This window comes from Petaurus breviceps, unplaced genomic scaffold (genome assembly GCF_028583685.1).
Source record: "Petaurus breviceps papuanus isolate PSGF00001 unplaced genomic scaffold, PetGlider_PUasm1.0 180, whole genome shotgun sequence".
Lineage (NCBI taxonomy): Eukaryota > Metazoa > Chordata > Mammalia > Diprotodontia > Petauridae > Petaurus > Petaurus breviceps.
Genome location: NW_027185782.1, coordinates 5,105,986 through 5,127,681, shown reverse-complemented (window position 1 = coordinate 5,127,681; position 21,696 = coordinate 5,105,986). Strand labels below are relative to the sequence as shown.

The following is a 21,696-nucleotide window of genomic DNA, read 5'->3' as shown; positions in this document are numbered from 1 at the left end:
AATGGTTCTATGTCGACTTTGAAGGAGCTCTGTAGTAAGTTTAAGTGTGCTGTTTAACATTTGAATCAATGACTTGAATAAATAAATAGCAATCTTATTAAAGTGTAAGATGACAGAAAGCTGAAAGATCTATCTGTCACACTGGATAATAGTCTGGAGGATTCAGAAAGATCTTGACAGGGTAGACCAGAGGTGTCAAACAGGACTGGTAGGACCTTCCCCACTCCCCACTCCCAACACTACTGAGAGAGCTGGAACCAGATTAAAATGTAATTGGGAAATATTTAACCAAATAAATAAAATACAACAGAACATATTTACCTTTAAAAAAGCCCCAAACGAAGTCGTTATGTCTTTTAGGGATCCTTATGGACAGATGGTTTCTGTCTGAGTGACACCCCTGGGGTAGCATGGAATCTATAAGATTACAATCATAAGGACAAATGTAAAATTTTGCACTTGAGCTAAAAAAAAATCAACTTCACAAGTATAAAAATGGAGAAGGGAGATTAGATAGTTTTAAAGTGCTTTTTTTTTTAAAATCTGGAAGTTTTAATGAACTTTAACCTCAACAAGTGGGATGTGACAATGTTAAAAGCTCAAGATTTCTTAGGTTGTATTGAGAGACATGGTGTCCAGTACTACGGATGTGACAGTACTGTATGTCCCCTGCTCTGATCAGACCATATCTTATAGTACTGAGCTTGGTTTCAGACAACACCTTTTATAAGGGCGTTGAAAAATTGGAGTAGATCCAGAAGAGTGATACAAGTATTGAAAAGGACTTGAGATCTTGCCATATAAAGCTCAGTTGAAAGAACAGGGGGAGCTTTATTTTTTTAATATAAAGATTTTTTTGATGTATTTTGTTTTCACAAAATTTATTAAGTGAGGGTTACCCATGATCATAAAGAGTAAAAAAGAAGCAGAAGGGGAGAACATTTTTCACAAAACTAACATATATATGCATATATATGTATGTCTATGCACATACGTAAAAAATATTGTGTTATATATGGTATTGAACACCCTTGTCTGCAAAGAAATAAGAGGATGTGTCTTCTCATATCTCTTTTTTGGGGCCAAAGTTGTTTGTTATGATTTTGTAGCATTCAGTTTAAATTATTTCATTATTCTATCAATTTACATTGTTGTAGTCATTGGGTATATTATTTTACTTAGCAGTTCTATTTGCTTTGTATCAATTCATAAGTCTTCCCATGCTTCTCCTAACACAACGATATTCCATTCCATTCTTGTACCATAATTTATTTAGCCATTTCCCAATTAATGGGTGTCTGCATTGTTTCTGAGAACCAAGGATTTTTAACCTGGAAAGATTTAGTAGGTATTTGATTCTTGTCTTTAGGCATTTGAAGGGTTGTCATAGGGAAGAGGGATTAGATATGTTCTGCTTTATCCTAGGAGAGACAATTAGGAGCACCGGGTGGAAGCTGCATAGAGACAAATGTAGGCTTAATTGAGGAAAAAACTTCCTACCAGAGTGGAATGGAATGGGTTACCTTTGAAGATACTGAGTTCCTCCCACCACTGACAGTGTGCAAGCAAAGGTAGATAGCTACTAGCTGGGCATGACATAGAGGGGACTCTTGTTCAGGTATTGGTTGGACTTAATGACCTTTGAACTTCCTCCCTCCTTCCCTTCCTCCTCTTCCTTCTTGCCTCCTTCCTTCCTTCTTTCCTCCCTCTTTTCCTTCCCTTCCTTCTTTCCTCCCTCTTTTCCTTCCCTTCCTTCTTTCCTCTCTCTTTCCTTCCCTTCCTTCCTTTTCTCCTTCTTTTCTTCCTTTCTTCCCTCCTTCCTTCCTATCTCCCTCTGTGATTGTGTAATTTTGTGAGACAGAGGGAGACATACAAGAGATAGAGGGAGACATGCAAAAACAGGAGATTATATTTAGCAAGGGTAATCTTAGGTACAAGATGATGAAGGTGGTATAGTTATTTGGGGGTGTTAGCTAGGCCTAGGATTTGACACACCCTTTTGGAGTAGAGACATAAGTCTTGGAAGCTAAAGAGGCCTGTGAGTTACAGAAGACATTTACATACATTTTGAAATCTCTAAGTATGAGAGTAGGGGTCAGAATAGACAAGAAGACCATGAGCTAGGTATTGAACCCCTTGAAAAGGGGGAAAAAAAAGAAGGTAAATGACAAAGCAACAAGGCTTTCGATCAATATATATTAGTGATTGTGCAGGAGGAACTGTATGGGAGCTGAAGTGGGGAACCAGGAATTTGCTTATTCTGCTTCCTGGTTGATGTGATCGATGGAGCAACTTGGCATGACCGAGTGGCCAGGCAAGGCCAGGCAAAAAAGTAAGGTCTCCAGGAGTCCGAGAAGACATTCAATGTGAAGAAAACGTTTTAGGATAAAGGGAGATTTTAGTAATAAAGTGAGAGCTCCAGTGGACAGAGGAAGCTGGATCATTGGCAGCTGAGCTTGAGAGGGATGAGGGTGGAGAAAGGGAGATGGCAATTCTCAGTCACAAGGATTGAAGGAGCAGTGGTTGGGACTTGGTCAGTCATAGGAAAGGGGAAGTACTAGTTAACTGAATATTCAGTTAATCAGAGCAGAGGTTGGAGGGGTGATGGTAGTAGTGGTCGGGAAGGTCAGGAAGTGGACTACAAATACGAAATTAAGGGCACAGTGTCAGAGATGGGCAGTTTGTGTTATTCATCTGTGCTTTTTTGGGGAGCTAGGGGAGTGCCATATAGTACACAGAATGCTGGACCTGGAGTCAGGAAGACCTGAGTTCAATTTTAGCTTCAAACATGTCCTAGCTGTGAGACGTTGGGCAAGTCACCTGACCTCTGTTGCTTCAGTTTCCTCATCTGTAAAATGGGGATAAGAATAACACCTAGCTCACAGAGCTGTTGTGAAGATCCAATGAGATAGAACCGTGTCCAGCAGGTGCTTCATAAATACTTGTTCTCTTCCACTTTCCTTTTGTTGCAAGGGAGAGTTCTATTTGATGAAAGTCAGGTAGTGGTATTAGCAAACAACAGCTATGTAGGAAATAAGCAACAGGAAAACATTAGAAAAAAATATTCTCATTTAATGAGAACAAGAAGAAGACGTCTAGCCCTGGGGAGAGTGTAGGCCCTTTGGTTCATCATTCCTTTCTACCATGACTCGGGAAAAGTGGGCTGAAGGCTTAAGCCAGGAAGCTGGGCTGTTGGCAGTAGGAGGGATACTTCCTTTCCCCTTAGCAGTCACAGCTTCAAGCTACCTGGACACTTGACAGTGGTGGAAAGCTGAGGCGCTGTTGCTATCTCAGATGGCAATGGCAGGCAAAGACACAGTAATGAGAGACAGAGGAAGTGCCACCTCCACAAAGAGAAGTCCAAGAGGCTTTCAGTCCCAGTCCCTGAGAAGAGCTGGAGCTCCCACCTCCGGGTAGTGAGTGATGATGAAGGGCCAAATATATCTCTGGGCAGTGGTGTCTCTATCACTTCCTTAGCAGTGGCATCTTCTCTGGAATCGAGCTGGTCACAGAGGACTGACTGCTATTGTCTGTGTTCCAAGGGTCCTTCTAGCCCTGGCCTTGTGTGCTCCAAGGGCCTGCTCATCCTTGGCCTTGTGTTTTATGATTCCTGAAGAAGCTCCAAACAGAAATGACTCTATTAGTTGCTACCAATGGAATTAGGATGAACAAAATTATTTTTTAAATCTCAAAATCACATCACTGTTCTTAGTGGATTCTTTCTTGAGATCACCTGGAATACAAAAGCCTCTCCAGTACCTGTGATAGGTGGAAAAACACTTTCAACTGGACACTTAACTGAAACAAGGCATTAACAAAAGACATTCCTTCCACCAACTGCAGGCAACACCTTCCGGACTGAATGTATCCATCACTGAACAAATGATAAGCAGAAGCTTGTGAGTTCTGTGCCTGATGTAATCAGAAATATTGGAAAGGCAGCATTTTTAAAATGTTGAAATTGGGAGGGGAAGGTAACCAATTTATTTTTTAAAAGTGGAAGAAAATACCTTTTTCGAACTATAGGTACCAAATTTGACTGATGCTGGGAAAAATTAGAGAAAAAAGAAATGATTGGTGAGCACTAGCAAAGGGAAATGGTTGATCAATAAAAGTTAGCATGGGTTCGTCAAGAACAAATTATGTCAGACTAACTTAATTTCCCTTTTTGACAGGGTTACTAGATTGAAAGTTGGGGCAGTTCCATAGTGTACTTGGGTTTTAGCAAGGCAACTCAGAAAGTCTCAAGAAGTATCCTTGTGGATCAAGTGTAGAGGATGGGTTGGACACTAGTACATTTATATTAATTCAGAAGTGGATGGAGGCAAGGAGTGATTAATAAACTAATGTCAACCTAGATGGAGCTCTCTAGTGGAATGTAGAGGTAGGGCTCTGTCCTTGATTGTGGTCTGTTGGGCATTAAGAAAACAAATTAAGTACTTGGATGAAGATATAGATGACATGTTCCCCAAATTTGTGGATGATGCAAATCTATGAGAGACAGCAAATAGCTTAGATAACAGATCTTGGATCCAAAAAGATCTTGACAAGCTGACATAATGTGCCAGAACTAGTAAGAAGAAATATAATAGAGAATGTAAAATCCTAGAGTTGGGTTAAAAATAATTAACAACACTTGATATGAAGAGATAAGAACGTTTTCTTGGATTACAGTGTTATGTAACAACCAAAATAGCTAAAGTTGACCAGAAGTAGTTAGATTATGTAAGAGAGAAAATGGTGGACCTGGCGTCAGGAAGTCCTGAGTTCAGAACTGGTCTCAGACTCCTCCCAGCTGTGTGACTTTGGGCAAGTCACTTAACCTCTGCCTGGTTCAGTTTCCTCACCTATAAAAGGGAGATATTAAGAGCACTTACCTCCCATGGTGGTTTTGAGGATAAATGAGATTAGATTCATTAAGCACCTAGCACATGGTGCCCAGTACATAATAGGCACTTAATAGCTGCTTATTCCCCTCCCTCCCCACCCCTAAAAATCTTTAGTTCATGCCATTGTCACTTGGATAAAACAGTAACTCCTGAGCCCGGCATCTAAAGTCCTTCATAATCTATTTTCAACGTATCTTTTCAGACTCATTGTATTGTACTCCCCAACATATGTTATACATCCAGCCAGACTAGCCTACATACCATTACCTGGAGTTGCTGTTCCGGCTCCTCCTGACTTAGTGCCTTGGGAATGTAGCGCCTTTTCACCTCTCCCTCTTAAAATTCAGGGCTCATTTCAAGTGCCACCACTGACTCTGATGATGATTATCCTAATTGGTGGTGCTCTTTCTCTGCTCAAATTGTCTTGTATTTATTTATTGGTGTGAAGGTTGAATTCTCCAGGTAGAATCATAAGCTGTTTTAGGGGAGGGATATTTTTCATTTTTGTTTTTGTATTCCCAGTGCTTAGCACATAGCACTTTGGACACAGTATTTAATAAACAATTTTCGGGGGCAGCAAGATGGTGAAGTGATTAGAGTATTGGGCTTGGGAATCAGGAAGACATCTTCCCGAGTTCAAATCTGGCCTCAGACACTTACTAGCTCTGTGACCCTGGGCAAGTCACTTAACTCAGTTTGCCTCAGTTTTCTCATCAAATGTGCTAGAGAAGGAAAAAGCAAACCACCCCAGTACCTTTGCCAAGGAAACCCCAAATGGAGTCAGACGTGACTGAAGAACTCAACAACAACAAAATATATTGAGTTAAAATATAATCTTCACTAACAGAATCTAGAAAAGATATTGACAAAGTGGGGTGCAAAAAGCGAGAGGACAGGAGATTATGGTGTATAAGGGTCAATTCAAGCAAATACGGATGTTCAGATATTTGAAAAGTTCTAATTTGCAACGTTTTGCTTGGCTCCAAAGCGCAGAATTATGACCAAATGGGCATAAACTAGAGAGGCAAATTTCAACCTGATTTCAGGAAGAAAATCATAACAAAGCTGTTAGTGGAATGGGCTGATTGGTGAGCTAGTGATTTTCCCTTCTCTAGACCCCTTCAAACAGAAGCAACACTTGGAGATGTTATAGAGAGGATTGATCCTTCATGTGGAGGTTTCCTTAAATCATTTCTCTTATCTGAGATTTTCTGAGTCTTTGATAAAGGATAGTTGGGACTGGCAAAGCACGTTGCAAATATTTAAAATTAGAATTCAAGAATAATACGGATTTCCTGTCAACTTATTTTATTTAAAATTCTAATATAGAAGAAAAAAGAATTTAACAATAGACACGCTAAGGCAAGTGGTTATGTCTTATTATACAGCAACATTATTGTATATACATGTAGTTTCTCTGGGTTAAAAGCCTCAGCAGGATTTACAAGCATGGGTAAGAGTGGAATAAACAAACAAATGAAAACACAATCTATGTTATACACAGAATGTTAAAACCTTAATTGTAACAAACAGAATTAGTCAACTGGATTATTTCATCCAGTGAGTGACCAGTAAGTTTGTATTTATCACCAAATCTCTATTTTTGTACAAACTGAAACAAGGATGATTTTTCCCACTGCCCCAAAATAAATTGTTCCCATGCTTTAAAATTTATTTATTCAAACATTTGTTAGGCACCTACTGTGTGCGAAGCCCTATACCAAGTGCTGGGGAAAATACAAAATTTAGACGAGTCACAAATGCTTATAACCACAGGGGACCGAGGACGAGCAAGGTTAGAGTAAACTGCAGTGAAAGTTGATTTTCACATAATCCAAGATACGGAGGCCTAACTTGATTCCGAGGCAGCAATGGTAGTACAACTTATTTCACACCTCTAGTATTAACTAGTTGTGTGATCTTGTTTGACTACATGAAGTCAAAGGCCCCTTCCAACCCTGAAATTTTAGGACATGTGGTCCACCTGAGATTTTTAGCAAAACATATTTACTAAATTTAATTAACACCCATGAATAAATAGGCTAACATTACCTCAGCAACTGCCTGCCCCTAGTGTTGTGTAACTGCTTCTAGATGTTATGGACCAATGACTAATTATTTAAATTAAAAAAAAAAAATCATGCAACTTATACATATCAGGATATACGATTACATGGCCTTTTTTTTTCCCCTTCTTCATTAGTCTAGATTTGTAGTATCACTCATGTAGGAAATTTTGAGTGAAGATGCTCCTCCTGCCAATTTTGATTAGCAAGTAAAATACTTATAGTCCATTTCCTGTAGCCCATAAGTCAAGCAGCTTGCTTAGAGTGGCATGTCAGGTATGTCTTCATGGCTCAGAGGTCAACTCTCTCTTCACTACGTCCCGCTGCCTTTCCTGTGCACTGGTGATGTTACTCCTTTTCTAAATCCTAAGGTTTTTTCTTGCTCTGACATTCTGCTTGATGGAGCCTTCCAGCCCTGACATTCTAGGATTCACTAGTTCTGTGGATAGAGGTTTGGAAAACCTTAATTCCCCAAAATAAAACTCTTGAGTTTTGTACTAAAGTCCCTCTGCAAATGGTCTCTAAAACAAATAAAAAAACTTTATTAACCAAATAAAAACAGTAATAAAATACAGGTCACAGGATGCTTATTCTGAAAGACAAACAAAACTTCTGAATTCAATCTTTCCTTGACTGGTTTGATAATACAATCATCCTTTCCTGGATCCTTCATCATATTGCTTGCCAAAAGCAGAAATCTAGTCTTACCAGCCAAGACAGAAAGGGTCTGCCCGATATGTGCAAAAGGAACATCTTTCCCACCCTGTACTCCAATGTAAAAAACACAATTATCTATCTGCCCTTTAATGTGGCCTATGTTCTCCTCAAATTGTCTGCTTGCTGCTCATTCTCATGATGCAACCCAAAAATACAACCGCTGTATGTGCTTTGCAAACTAGTACTCAAAGGGAATGTTGAATGAAGGCCATGGGGATGTTTTCAAGTACATGAAAGCTTCATAAAGACAAAGGCTTATATACTTTTTTTTTTTCCCGTTTTGATTTACATGGTGAAATTAGAATAGAAATTACAAAGATGCGGATTTTAGTTTAACCTAAGAATTTCTGACCTCTTAAGCTGTTCAACAATGGCTAGACTGTCTCAGTAAAGTGAGGACCACTGGCCAGGGATACAGAAGGAGATTAATGCATTTTAAGATCCCTGCCAACTAAAAATTTTATGATTTCTAGTTCAGTGGAAGGTCTGTTCCCTCACTGCCTAGATATAAGAAGTCAGCTGATTTAGTATTAATGCTGGTGACATCTTTACTTATTGGAAATGGCCTTGCTAATATACCCTTTATTTGATCGTGAAAACGATCAAGAATCAGCCTTGTCTTACCCTACATGATCACTATGACCCTACAGAGTTCAAAGTAGAGAAAAAAAATAATAAGGCCTTTCTTTATCATGATACCAAATCTGCAAGAATGGCTGACAAATTCTAAACATTTGTCTGGGAAAAGGATTGGGATGCTGCTGAGTCCTCATTCATATGTCTAAAGCATCAGACCTGTCTCACTTGGCAACCTGGGGAATGAATCCTTTCTAGCTAGCTACTCTTGCGAGAAGCCTTGTTATAAGGAGAAAGAGTAATTGATTCAAAATCAGATGACTGGGTTCTGCTTTTTACCATATAACGCTTTGGTTAAATTGCCTCCCTACAATTTAGTTTTTTCATTTGTAAAATAAAGGAATCAGACTAGAAGATCTCTAAGGCCCCTTTTTGGGCAGCTACACGGCACAGTAGATATAGCACTGGGCCTCGAGTCAGGAAGACTCGAGTTCAAATTCGATCTCAGATACTTACTAGCTGTGTGACCCTGGGCAAGTTACCTGTTTGCCATGGTATCTTCATCTGTAAAATGGAAATAATAAGTGTCTCTACCTCCCAGGGTTGTAAAGATCAAATGAGATAACTAAAGCTTTTAGTACAGTGCTTGGTATATAGTAAGCAATATACATACATGTGCATATATATATTAGCTATTATTATTTTAGGATCCTATGGGAAGGTGAAAATAAAGAGGGCATGCCACACACATGTATTCACATGCTTTGAATCAAGTAAGGCGAAGGTGGACTATTTAATACCAAGAGTACAAGACCTGTACTTCAAATTGTGCTCCTTACAAATGCCCTAGAAGCATGTAAAGCCACAAACAATATACACCCAGTCATAATGCTGTATAAAACAATGGAAACTGGGTTCGAAGGTTAGTTCACCTGGGCCAGGTGGGTGTGAAGAATCTGTACATTATGAGGTGGGACAGAGCAAGGCCAAAGTCAAGGGAGGGAGTCCTTGAAGTCTGTAAGGCAACTTGATGTTTCACTTCAGTCTTTCCTGGCTCCAATCTGCTCTATTGCTAGTTGTCTTGGGGAGGCTTCTTCCTGATGTCTGTGACAAAGATGAAGGGCTGCAAGGGCTATTAACACCAGGTATTGACAAAAAAAGATTTATGTGCCAACAAGATATCTGGGGTAGGAAGGCTTCCAGGTCTCTGTTTGCCCTGGGAGCCTTTTCATTTCCCTCAAAAGAAGTGTGTTTATATGAAGGATGTGTGTCACTTAAGAGGTGGGGAACACAAAGGAAGCAAATATGGAGCCTAGAGGCTTCCCAGAATCACAGAAGCTCAGAGCTTTAAGGAATTTTAGAGATCATTTAGTCCTCTCCAGGCTTTCCTCTCCTCATTGCCATTCCCTGTCCATCCCTGCCCCTGCCTCCAATTCCCATGTCCTTACTTCAGTTTCCTCTTCTGTAAGATTAGATTTCACTAACTGATCTCCAATCTCAACATTCTAATTCCAAAGCCTTGTTAACTCACCCTTTTCTCAGGCCTTCAGGACAAAGAAAAGGGTTTTCACATAATTCAAAGTATGTAGGCCTAACTTGTTTCTGAGGCAGCAGTTCCTAATGAACTAATCAAAGAAGAATGTACACATTTCTGATGGAGGGGGGGGCAGAAGTCACTTGTTAGGTTAAGTAAACTGTCATTATTATAGGTGTCAATGCTGAATGCATAGATTGAACATGGGTTCCTGTGACATGGAAATTCAAACATTTTCCTTTACATATAGGCAATAATGCTATTCGTGATAGGACATCTTACTTCAAATTAGGCTTCCCAATAGATGTATAAACAAGAAAAATGAATAAATCTGCTAAGTTCCCTCCTAAAAGAAATAATCCCAAATAATCAATATTGTTCAGCTGATATAACTCTTCTTGTACTAGTGCTCCTGAAGTGATCTGGAAGGGTCTTTCCTTTGGACTCTCAGCCTACTCAAAGAGGGAGGAATTAATCAGGTTTATGATTTAGGCCAGGAAACCACCACCAACGGCTACCCTTGGAAAGCATCTGGGGAAGTGCTTCATGTGAAACTCTTTGTTTTTCGCTATCAGCTCACTTGGCATTCCAATCACGTGGCAGAGTATTCTGTTTAGCCTATCTTAGGCCCATTTAATTTGTGGGCTAATTAATTTTAATCATCATTTATTAAGAGCTTATCACAAGTCAGGTACTGTGCTGGTTGCTTGCAAAATGGACACTATGATCTTTGGACAGTTGTCATTTTCAGTGCATAGTACCCACATGCTACTGTTGCTGCCTTGGTCCTGTTAATCACTATAACCAAAACCATTAATCCTGGGGTCCTTTAAAAGCTACTGTTTTGCTACTCCAAACAGGTTTTCAAAGGTGAGGACAGTGTTTCCTCAATGTGCCTTTCATTCCAAGCTGGGCAGAGGGGTAGGTTTAAATGAAAGTAAGGAACCTCACAATACCTCCCCCAATCAGTTCCTGTTATTAGGGGAAATGTAAACACAAGCCTGTAGCTCTGTAGATATATAAGTACACAACACATACATACATACATACATATATATATATATATATTTATGTATAATAATATACACAACAGAACAGTGTAGTAGATCAAGGTGCCTTACACTTGGAAGCTGGCATTCTTGGACTTCTAAGTGAGCCTGAACAAAAGTTCAATGTAGTACAGGACTGAAAGCCTGTTGAATAACTGGATATTCAAAAGGTCTTGAAAAAGTCATTTTCTTTTCAAATGTGCATTTTTCCAAAGTGATTTATTTTCTCCAGGTATCTGTCTCAAATTTAGATGTTGGGGTCAAGTTAATCTTACACCTTTAAGCTTTATTATTATTATTTTTTTTAAGCAATCGGGATTAAGTAACTTGCTCAAGGTTACACGGCCAGTTATTTCTGGGTGTGGTGCTAAGTATCTGAGCCCGGATTTGATCCCCAGGTCATTCCGACACTGGAGCCAGTGCTCTTACTTGCTGAGCCACCTGGCCGCCCCAAGCTTTATTCTTTAAAGGTGTCCAAGTGATGCATTAAAGAGTTATAGGGGAGGAGGACACTGCCCCTCCCTCACAACACATGGCTACTCACTCAGGCAATGAAAGGTTAAAAAGTAACCAACTTTACTTTTCACCTTCACTAGAGAAGAACTGGTTTAATTTAGGTGCACTTGGTGATTTGCTACAGAACAGCACTGAGACATGGGACTTCCTTAAGAGAAGGATTTTGAGGTTTGCCAGCTCTCCACACCCACCCCCAGGCACAGAGTCATGATTAAATCCCACACTACATGCTACCTGGAGCCTTGTAGTAGACTCTTCCCTACTCCCGACCCTATTCCAACCAGAAGCACTTCATTTCAGGTAGGACTTAAATATTTAGAGCAGTGATTGGTAGTCTGGTCAGAATCCATTTCCAAGTGATGGTTTGGAAAAATCAACACCAAGATTAGGTTGGAGAATTTCACATAGTGGATGTTTGGTAAATGAGGAAAGACTCCCCCCCCCCCCCCACTATCCCCTAACAATGTTCTGGATCCTGCACCATGCTATACTGAAGAAAACCAGAAGCATCAAATACAGTTAAAAATCCAGAAGTTGTGTGTAAGGGACACACACCTCTCATCTTTAAAAGCAGCTTAAAATGTCCTTTTTAAGTCTTTGAAATGTAGGTTGTGTTTAATCTTGATTAAGGCTTTTGGCTGTACAGGAAATTCCTCATTTTTCCCTCCTGGAAAAAGTCCCCCACGATATATTTTCCTCTGCTCAGGGGGCCAAGTTGCATGTGTCCTGTTAGCAGAGTTTTCTTTCACAGGAGACTAGCAAGACTGGTGGTAGGTCCATTCTGCGCCTGAAACTGTACAGGGGGTGGCCCGTCTGTCCACTGGAACACATGCATGCAAATGAAAGAAAATGGAATTTACAACCTGGAAAATGATGAACATGCTGTTCTGTGGCAAGAAGTAAATCACTGTTCATATTTCTTGACCAGACCCTATCTAGAGCATTCTATCTGGGTCTAAACACAACAAGGTAAGGGTGACAAAGATGTGGAAGGGACTCAGAAATCAGGGCATATGATGATCAACTGAAGCAAACAGATGCTTAGCCTAGAGAAGAGAAGACTTAGGAGGATATAATCACTGTTGTAGGTAAAGGAGAGGAGAAATGAGAGAGAAAGCTAGGACCCAACTGATGGGGAATCACAAGGAAATAGATTTAAGTTTAGTATGAAACATTTTCTAATAATCAAGGTTGTCCAGTAATAGAATAGGTCTCTTTCTGAGGTAAGGGTGAACACCCTAGTACTAAAGGTGTTCAAGCAGACAGTCACCTTTTGAGGCAGCTAAATGGCACTGGGCCTGGGGTCAGGAAGACCTGTGATAAAATACAGGCTCAGACACTTACTAGCTGTGTGACTCTGGTCAAGTGTCACTTAACTTTTCTCTCCTTCAGTTTCCTCAACTGTAAAATGGGAATAATAACTGCACTTACCTTGCAAAGCTGTGAGGATTAAATAAAATAATATTTGCAAAGTGCTCAGCATACTGCCTAGTATGTGCTATATAAATGCTAATTCTCTTCTCTTTCCCCTTTTAAGATACCACAGAGAATTCCACATTGGGAGACCGATTGGACTAGATGACCTTTTAGGTCCCTTTGCAGGCTGAGATTCTATGATCGAAAATACAAGATGATGTTACCAACCAACCGTCAGCTACAGGCAGATACTGAAAGCTAGTTTTCTTGGGGCAGGGATAGTTAGTGCCTAGTATGTTATCAAGGGCAGGCATCTCCTGGGGGCTAGACTGGATACCTGGGAAAGGAGAATGAAGTTAACGAGCCTAAAACCATGACAATGTCAGCTAAGAAATTTGACAACTGGTCATAAAATGTATCTTTCTTCACCACAGATTTAGCAGGAGATGCTACCAAGCCCCCGACAAAGTCCCTCACCGTGATCAGGTTGTGTTCTGGAAGGCTACAAGCTTCAATGTGATCCTGGAGAAGTTGCTGGGAGAAGTTCTGATGCATCTGGGCAGCTTCATGAGCATCCATTGCATTCCCACAAGCTTTATTCAGGTCTGGGAAAGAAAATAACACTCATAGCATTCAGATGATTAAATAAAATACTGTCAGCTGAATTCTAGCTGGTGTGATCTCTCAAAAGCCTTCCTTGGAGATTCTGGCTTATGGGTTTCCTCTCCTTGCTGCTCTCCTATAGTACTTATCCCTATTTACCATCATAATTGTACTAAATTGTGCTACATAATTGCAGACTAAATTGTTATCTGTTCCACATGTATATTTTCTGTCTTCCCAATTAGCAATAACAGCTGACATTTCTATAATGCCTCATGGTTATAAGAACATTTTCACATACTGTATCTTGGGGAGGCAGTGCGATATAGAAAAACAACTAGATTTGAAGTAGAGAACTAGGTTCAAATGTTACCTCTGACACCTATGTGATCTTGGGCAAATCATATACCTTCGTCTTCTATAAAACATGGGGGGAGGGGAGGGAAGAGCTGAAGGCTGTTTGATTAGATGCCCTCTAAAGTTCCTTCTAGCTCTAAATCCATAATAATGTGATCTCCATAAAAATTTTAAGAGGTAGATAACAATAGCTTTCATTGAAAGTTTCTGTAGTACATAACACTTTCCTTACAACAATTCTATGAGGTATGTAGTGCAAATGGTATTACCTCCAATTTACAGATGAGAAAAAGAAAATCCACAGCGGTTGCACCTTTCCCAAGATCGGCAGAGCTAGGATCTGAATTAAGACTTGTTTCCAAAAAAAGTGCTCTTTTTATTATACCACAGGTAACCCAACTAAACTAAAACTAAGGCCCTCTCAGGACAGCAATAAATGACGGGGACATATTTTGCAAGAAGCAGTATGGTGGAGTGGAAAAAATATGACATCAGAAACCTGGGTTCAAGTTTTGGTTACATCACTAAATAACTGATCTGGGCAAGGCCTCTCTTTACCTCCTTGAGCCTCAGTTTCATTGTCTATAAAATGGGGATAACAGTTTCTACCATGTCTCCACTAAAGGGCTGTCATGATCATCAAATGAAATATGTGCCAAAATGTTCTTTTTTTTTTTTTTTAAGCAATCGGGGTTAAGTAACTTGCTCAAGGTTACACGGCCAGGTGTTTCTGGGTGTGGTGCTGAGTGTCTGAGCCCGGGATTCGATCTCCAGGTCGTACTGACAATGGAGCCAGTGCTCTTACTCGCTGTGCTACCTGGCTGCCCCTGCCAAAATGTTCTTAATTGAGGGGCAGCCAGGTGGCTCAGCGAGTAAGAGCGCCGGCTCCAGTGTCAGGATGACCTGGAGATCGAATCCCGGGCTCAGACACTCAGCACCACACCCAGAAACAACTGGCCGTGTAACCTTGAGCAAGTTACTTAACCCCGATTGCTTAAAAAAAAAAATGTTCTTAATTGCATTACTATTACTAACATGGATGCATGGGCTCATTCTCTAACACTCTCTTCAAAAGCACTAAATTTGATATAAAGTGGGTCTAGGTGTGCTCATTATGATAATGTGTCTTTACTTATAAATACAGTCATGTGGAACAGGGTCAACATTTTAGTTAAATTTTTGTATGTGTGATTCATGGGGCAGTATTGCATTTTATGGGGGGGAGGTTCAACTAATATTAAGAAAAATAAAATGTTTTATTAAAAACTTTTGGCTAACGATCTTAAACAGTTAAGAATTAATTTGCTTTTCTTCAGAAAAATTCTTTGTTCAATTAATATCCTACTTTTGTGGTAAAAGGAAAACTCAGTTGTTTTCATACTGCCCTATCTTTAAAGTTATTTATTCTTTCCCTTGTCATTTCTCTAGTTGAAAGCTCTAAGAATCAGCAATCCAGTCCAATATTAAATAACACAATTCATATTATGGTGGAAAGAACCTCAGACTGGGAATCAGGAAACCAAGGCTTTAGTTTTATTTTTGTCTATAACTTGCTCTGTGATACTGGGTAGGTCCCTTCCCTCCTCAGCTTTCTCCTATGTAAAATAAAGGTGCTAAACTAGCTCTGGCATTAAAAAAAACACATTTTAATCTTATTTTTGTTGATATCTTTTTTTTCATTTATTAATTTCCAAATATATGCCTTTCCTTCTCCTTCCCTAGCAAGACATTCCTCATAACAAAGATTTAAAAAGAGGAAAAAAACCCAGTTCATCAAAACTATTTAAAATACTGATTGTATCTGACAGTATATGCATATTTCTCTCCTGTAGTTTCCCTGCCTCTGTAATGAAGGTGGGGAGGATACATTTTCTCAACAGTGCTCTATGGCAAAATTTGTTTGACTTGTTTTTAGTGATATCTCTACAAAAATTCTGTTAGGTTTATTCCCATATTTCAGATGAACATTCTGAAGATCATGGAAGTTAAGTGATTTGCTCAGAGGTCCACAGCTCTCTAAGCATCAGAACCAGTATATGTCTTTCCTGATTACGTGCTGCCTTCTGACAACTTTACATTATTAGGTCTGATTCTGACATTCTATGTTTTAAGATTCTACAGTCATGACTTCTAAATTCAATCCTGACAAGATACTCTTCATAATGTATTGGGAAGATAGAAGATAAAAAAATAGATGGGGCATCTAAAAATGCAAACATTTTATGTGCTATAAGTACTGATAACTGATTAAGATGGAATAGAGTTTAAAAAGGAAACTGAGGGGCGGCCAGGTGGCACAGTGAATAGAGCACCAGCCCTGGAGTCAGGAGGACATGAGTTCAAATGTGGCCTCAGACACTTAACACTTACTAGCCATGTGACTTTGGGGGAGTCACTTAAACCTAACTGACCTGCCTTTCCCCCTCCAAAAATGAAAGTTAAAAAAAAAAAAAAAGGAAACTGAGACACTCCAGGTACATTCTTTTGAGTATGAAATGGATTTAACTTGTGGTAAGGACACAGAGGATACCCAAACCTATATCTGTGTTCCTTCTGACCCCACTCTAAGCAGTTCCCTTGTAGGGAGAAATCCCTGGGTAGAAAATGCTTTCTTCTGAAGCCTTCTTAACATATTCTTGCAGGTTTGGGTCCTCAGGGCAATAGGTATCATTTCTAGGGCTTTTCCCAAATTCTCTTTATTTTTATGGATATGGAAGAAAAATGTTCCATTTCTGACATGTAACAAATTTGTACAATTTCACAGATAGAGCAGAAGGCACAAGCCCAGCCCTTTTCCAAGGCTTTAACCTGCAGGGCCTAGACCTGCATAAAGGAAAAGAGGTTTTCCAGGGTGAAACTGAGCTCATACCATCAAGTTTGTCAGAGCTTTTCCAAGTTTTTTTCTGGCAAGACTAGTGGCAAAAGAGGAAGGGTAACTTGTTGTTCATTGTTTCCAGGAGGACCAATGACATCACAGGGTGTTGTCCTGACTTGCTCAGGAACTGGATTGAAGTAAGGCAGAGCTGTACAAGGTTGTCAGCCTCACTCCAAGTTCAGTGGCAGGACAAAAGTCAAGATGACTGGCAACAGGCTGGGATGCAGTGAATAACTCTGGTTTTTTCAATGCTCAACCAGGTTCTAAATGTTTCTCCACATCTGCTTCAGCTTCCTTTGTGGCCATTGGAACAAACTGTTCTCAACTGCCCATTCCACTGAGGAAAGTCTTCACATGTTTGGGGTGGATATTCCCTTACCTCACTGATGGGTTTGAGACCTACTGGTTACCCCCAACCTGGTTTAGCCCGTCTGCTGAGATGGTTTCACTGGGGGGTGGCCAGTGAGAATACTACAGTTTCTTGAAGCCACAGGTAAGAATTGGATGAAGGTGAACACTGAAGGTAGATGAGCAGTCCTAAAAAGGGCTTGGCAAGTCCTTGTATCAGAGGAGCTAGATCTCTGTGAACACCTCACACACCCCAAAAAGGTAACTATCGGTTGGGTCTTACCCTTTGCCTGTGGCCCTCAGAAAGAAGGGCCAGATTCCAGTTAAAAAGATGGCCTGAAGGGGCGGCCAGGTGGCACAGCGAGTAAGAGCGCCAGCCCTAGTGTCGGGAGACCTGGGATCGGTTTTGGCCTTGGATACTTAAAACCCACACAAAAAATAACTGGCAATCTTGAGCAAGTTACTTAACCCCAATTGCTTAAAAAAAAAAAAAAAAAGATGGCTGCCAGGAGACAACTGCATAGGGGAAAAGAAGGCGCCAAGACTAAACATTCACATGGAGGAAGATAAATTGACATAGCTGGGGAAATGTGTGGCCAAAATGTGTTCCAGGCTAAGTGTATGGTAAGGGCATTCCAACTGCAATGTGCACAGAATGTCCACCAAGAGACCACATGTGACAATCCAATAAGACTGAATGTTATCATCAGAATAAAATGTCCTTGTGGCACAAGCAGTAACACTTCCTTCCCTATTGCAGTCTTTAAAATGCAGCCCAGCATGACAAAGTGCAAGAAGCTGGAGGGAAAGTTGTGGTTTCAAAAGAGACCAAAGGAAAGATTTTTTTCCCAAGGGACAGAGTGTAGAAGGGAAAGCAATGGTGCAGCCTTTGTTTCCCAGGGAAGACCTGTATTCATATACACCTTTATATTTTGTTTTTCAGTCATGTGTGCGATATTTGTTTTTGCTTTTAAACTACCTGGAAAGGAATATCCTTCAATAAGCCTGGAAAGGCAGGCTGAAACCTGACTGCTAAGGACTTCAAATGTCCAAAAGAAGAGTTTGTATTTTATCCCAGAATCAAGAAGTGAGCTTGTTGTTGTTCAGCTGTGCCACAATTTTCGCGACCCTATCTGGGGTTTTCTTGGCAAAGATATCAGAATGGTTTGCCATTTCCTTTTCCAGGTCATTTTACAGGTGAGGAAACTGAGGCAAACAGGGTGAAGTGAACTTTCCAGGGGTCACACAGCTAGGGAGTGTGTGAGGCCAGATATGAACTCATGAAGATGATTTTTCTTGAATCTAGGCCTGGCACTCTATCCAATGTGATACTTAACAGTCTCACCTCTATAATAACCTGCCAGTAGCAAGTGTTAAAAAGGATACAGGAGGGGGGCGGAGTCAAGATGGTGGAGTAGAAGCAGGACTTCCCCTGGGCTCTGGCTTCCACCTTCTCCAATTCATGTAAAAGGGGACTCTAAACAAACTTTGGAGCTGCAGAACCCACAAAATGACACAGAGAAGCTAACCTCTCGCTGAGGACAGCCCGGCCAGCTCAGTGCTCTGGGAGCTGAGGCTTTAGCCCCAGGGCGGGCTGGAGGGACTCCAGATCAGCAGCAGCTGTGGCCTTTTCCAGATTTATCAACACATAGATGCAAAGGACTAAGTGAGAGGTCAGTGTAGTCTGGACTTTGGGACCCAGTAAGTGGGAGTGCAAGAAGCCGCTGAGACGCCAGCACAGCCAGCCAGCGCCACATGGCAGCTTCAGCTCCTGGCCTGCAGAGTGTAGGGGGACCAAGCACCAGTCTGAGAGGTAATCGCTCTTGCTTTAACCTTCTTGGATCTGGATTGCAGTCTAGGGTGGAGGTCCTGGGGTGTGTGTCCAGCTTGCCAGAGAGTGTGGAGACCTCAGAGAGGGCACCCATCTAATACCTCCGGCAGCTGAGAAAACCCCAGCATTTGGGACAAAAGCTCCCCTGTCTGGTGGCAGAGTCCTACTGTGGCAAAAAGCCCAGGGGTCAAGTAACCGAGGGGAGACATGACCAGGCAAAGGAAACAAAGCAGACAGAAGATTCCAATATTAGACTCCTATTTTGGGGACAAAAAGGAGCAAAGCATGGAACAGGAGGAAGACAGTGAAGTCAGAACTCCTGTACCAAAAGCTTCTAAGGAAAACACAAGCTGGTTACAGGCCATAGAGGACCTTAAGAAGCAGATAAGAGAAGTGGAGGAAAAATTGGGAAGAGAAATGAGAACGATGCAAGAAAATTATGAAATGACTGAGGAAAATACCACCTCAAAAAATAGACTAACTCAAATGGCAAAAGAGGCTCAAAAAGGCAATGAGGAGAAGAATGCCTTAAAAATCCGAATTTGCCAGATGGAAAAAGAACCTCTCAAAACCTCAATGAGGAGAATCATTGCTTCAGAATTAGACTGGAGCAAATGGAAGCTAATGACTTTATGAGAAATCAAGATGCTATTAAACAGATCCAAACAAATAAAAGAATAGAATGCAATGTGAAACATCTCATGGGAAAAACCACTGACCTGGAAAATAGATTCAGGAGAGATAATTTAAAAATTACTGGACTACCTGAAAGCCATGATCAAAGTAAGAACCTAAAAATCATCCTCCAGGAAGTTCTCAGAAAACTGTCCTGACATTTTAGAACCAGAGGGCAAAAATAGAGGTTGAAAGAATCCACCGATCACCTCCTGAAAAAAGATTCCAAAAAGAAAACTCCTAGGAATATTATAGCCAGGTTCCAGAATTCCCAGATTAAGGAGAGAAAATACAAGCAGCCAGGAAGATACAATTTGAATATTGTGGAAATACAATCAGGATAACCCAGGATCTGGCAGCTTTTACACTGAGGGATCAAAGGGCTTGAAATATGATATTCCGGAGGGCAAAGGAGCTGGGATTAAAACTAAGAGTCATCTACCCAGCAAAACTGAGTATCATGTTTCAGGGGAAAATATGGTCATTCAGTGGAATAGAGGACTTTCAAGCATTCTTGCTGAAAAAAAACCAGAGTTGAATAGAAAATCTGACATTCAGATACAAGAAGCAAGAGAAGCATGAGAAGGTAAACAGGGAAAAGAAATCATAAGGAACTTATCAAAGTTGAACTATTAACATTCCTACATGGAAAAAACAATAATTGTAACTGATCAAACTTTTCTCAGTAGTTGAAGGGAATATATATATATATATAATACACACACACACACACATATATATATATGTCTATGTCTATATATGAGGGTATGTGGGCATATGAATACATATGTGAATGTGTATATATATGTTAACAGGTATACATAGATAGAGGGCACAGGACCAATTTAACAAGAAGGGATGATACTTAAAAGGTGAAATTAAGAGGTGAGAGAGGAATATAATGAGAGGAGATGGGGAGAGCCAGAATGGGGTAAACTATCTCATACAGAAGAGGCAAGGGAAAATGGTTACAATGGAGGGGAAGAATAGGAAGGCAAAAGTGAATGGGTCAACCTTATTCCCATTCAATTTGTCTTGAAGAGGGAATGAAATACTGTGATAGTAATGGCAATTAAAGATTCCCCAGTATTAGCTTGGTTTTCAAATTGATTGTGTTAAAACCCAGAGTTTGTTAATCCCACCTGTGGGATGGGCTTGTTGATGTGAAAAGAAAGTCCTGAACTGGGAGGAGCTGGTGATGTAGATTTGGAGAGACACTAGAGAGAGGCGGAAGATCTTTTTGGAAGCAGCACCTCGTGGAAAGAGAGAGACTAAGAGAATTGCTGGTGGCCGCTTTGAATTGCCCTGGACTTTTGAGACCTGCCCCCTGAGCTGCCAAGGACTGAGGAGACATGGCTGTTTTGCTGGTACTTTGTCTGTCTGTTTTGATGTTGTTTTGCCAGATTTGTCCACTGGTGAAAGACAGTCCTTTTGTTGAAGAAGTCCTGGAACCTGGCTGTTCGCTAAGAAGCTCTGAGACTGTCCTGCAGACAGAGAGTGAATACTGTCCACTGGTGAGGGACAGTGCTGTTGTTGCAGGGGTCTGGAGACTGTCCTGCAGACAGAATGAATACTGTCCACTGGTGAAGGACAGTGCTGTTGTTGCAGGGGTCTGGGAGCCTTTCTGTTGGTTCAGAAGCCCTGAAGAAGGATTTTCTTGTTGTATGTTTACAGAAATCCTGGGAGAGGGCTTTGCTAATGTGTTCAGGGGTTCTAGGACTGTTCTACAGACAGAGGATAAATTCATGAAGGGACTGGCAATGTATCTTGTGGCTTTGCTAAGCCTTGTCTCCCCAGGAACTAAGATTGCTGAGAACTTGCCTCCTGTCAAGATGAAGAAAAGACCTCCATTTGGGTATTAAGTGCTGTGTTTAAACTTGATGTAACTCTGGGGTAGATTCAATTGTGATCCAGGGGTGGGGAACTTTTGACCTTATGTTTGGAAACTAATCTCCATTTGAGAAGAGGGGCTTTGTGGTGGACTTAATTAAGGTATAGCCTAGGGGTGGAGAAGTATTTAGAACAGGGACTTTGTAATTGATTGAATGATTGGAAGGTCCTGGGGTGGGGTAGTACTTGGAGATTATTTAATCAAGCTTAGTAAATGCTGTATTTTGAAAGATGTCATGTTTTGATCTTCTCTGTTCTTGGTTTGTCACTGAATAAAATAGAGAGCACCTATGCTGGTATTTTGAACCTGGGAAGTTGCCTTCTTTTGGCATTACATTACAAATACACACTAAA

General features: G+C 40.6%; 1 protein-coding gene across 1 annotated transcript in view; it reads right to left on the bottom strand.

Annotated features, from left to right (window-relative positions):
• Window positions 1–6,180: 6,180 nt before the first annotated feature.
• Window positions 6,181–21,696, bottom strand: part of MAU2 (MAU2 sister chromatid cohesion factor) — a 93,162-nt gene continuing 77,646 nt past the window's right edge. The window contains exons 18-19 of the mRNA XM_069086908.1: window positions 13,241–13,368; window positions 6,181–12,167 (exon numbers count right to left, since the gene is read on the bottom strand). Of these exons, the coding sequence (XP_068943009.1) occupies window positions 12,093–12,167; window positions 13,241–13,368 (203 nt within the window). The 3' untranslated portion in view covers window positions 6,181–12,092. The remainder of the gene's footprint in view (window positions 12,168–13,240; window positions 13,369–21,696) is intronic.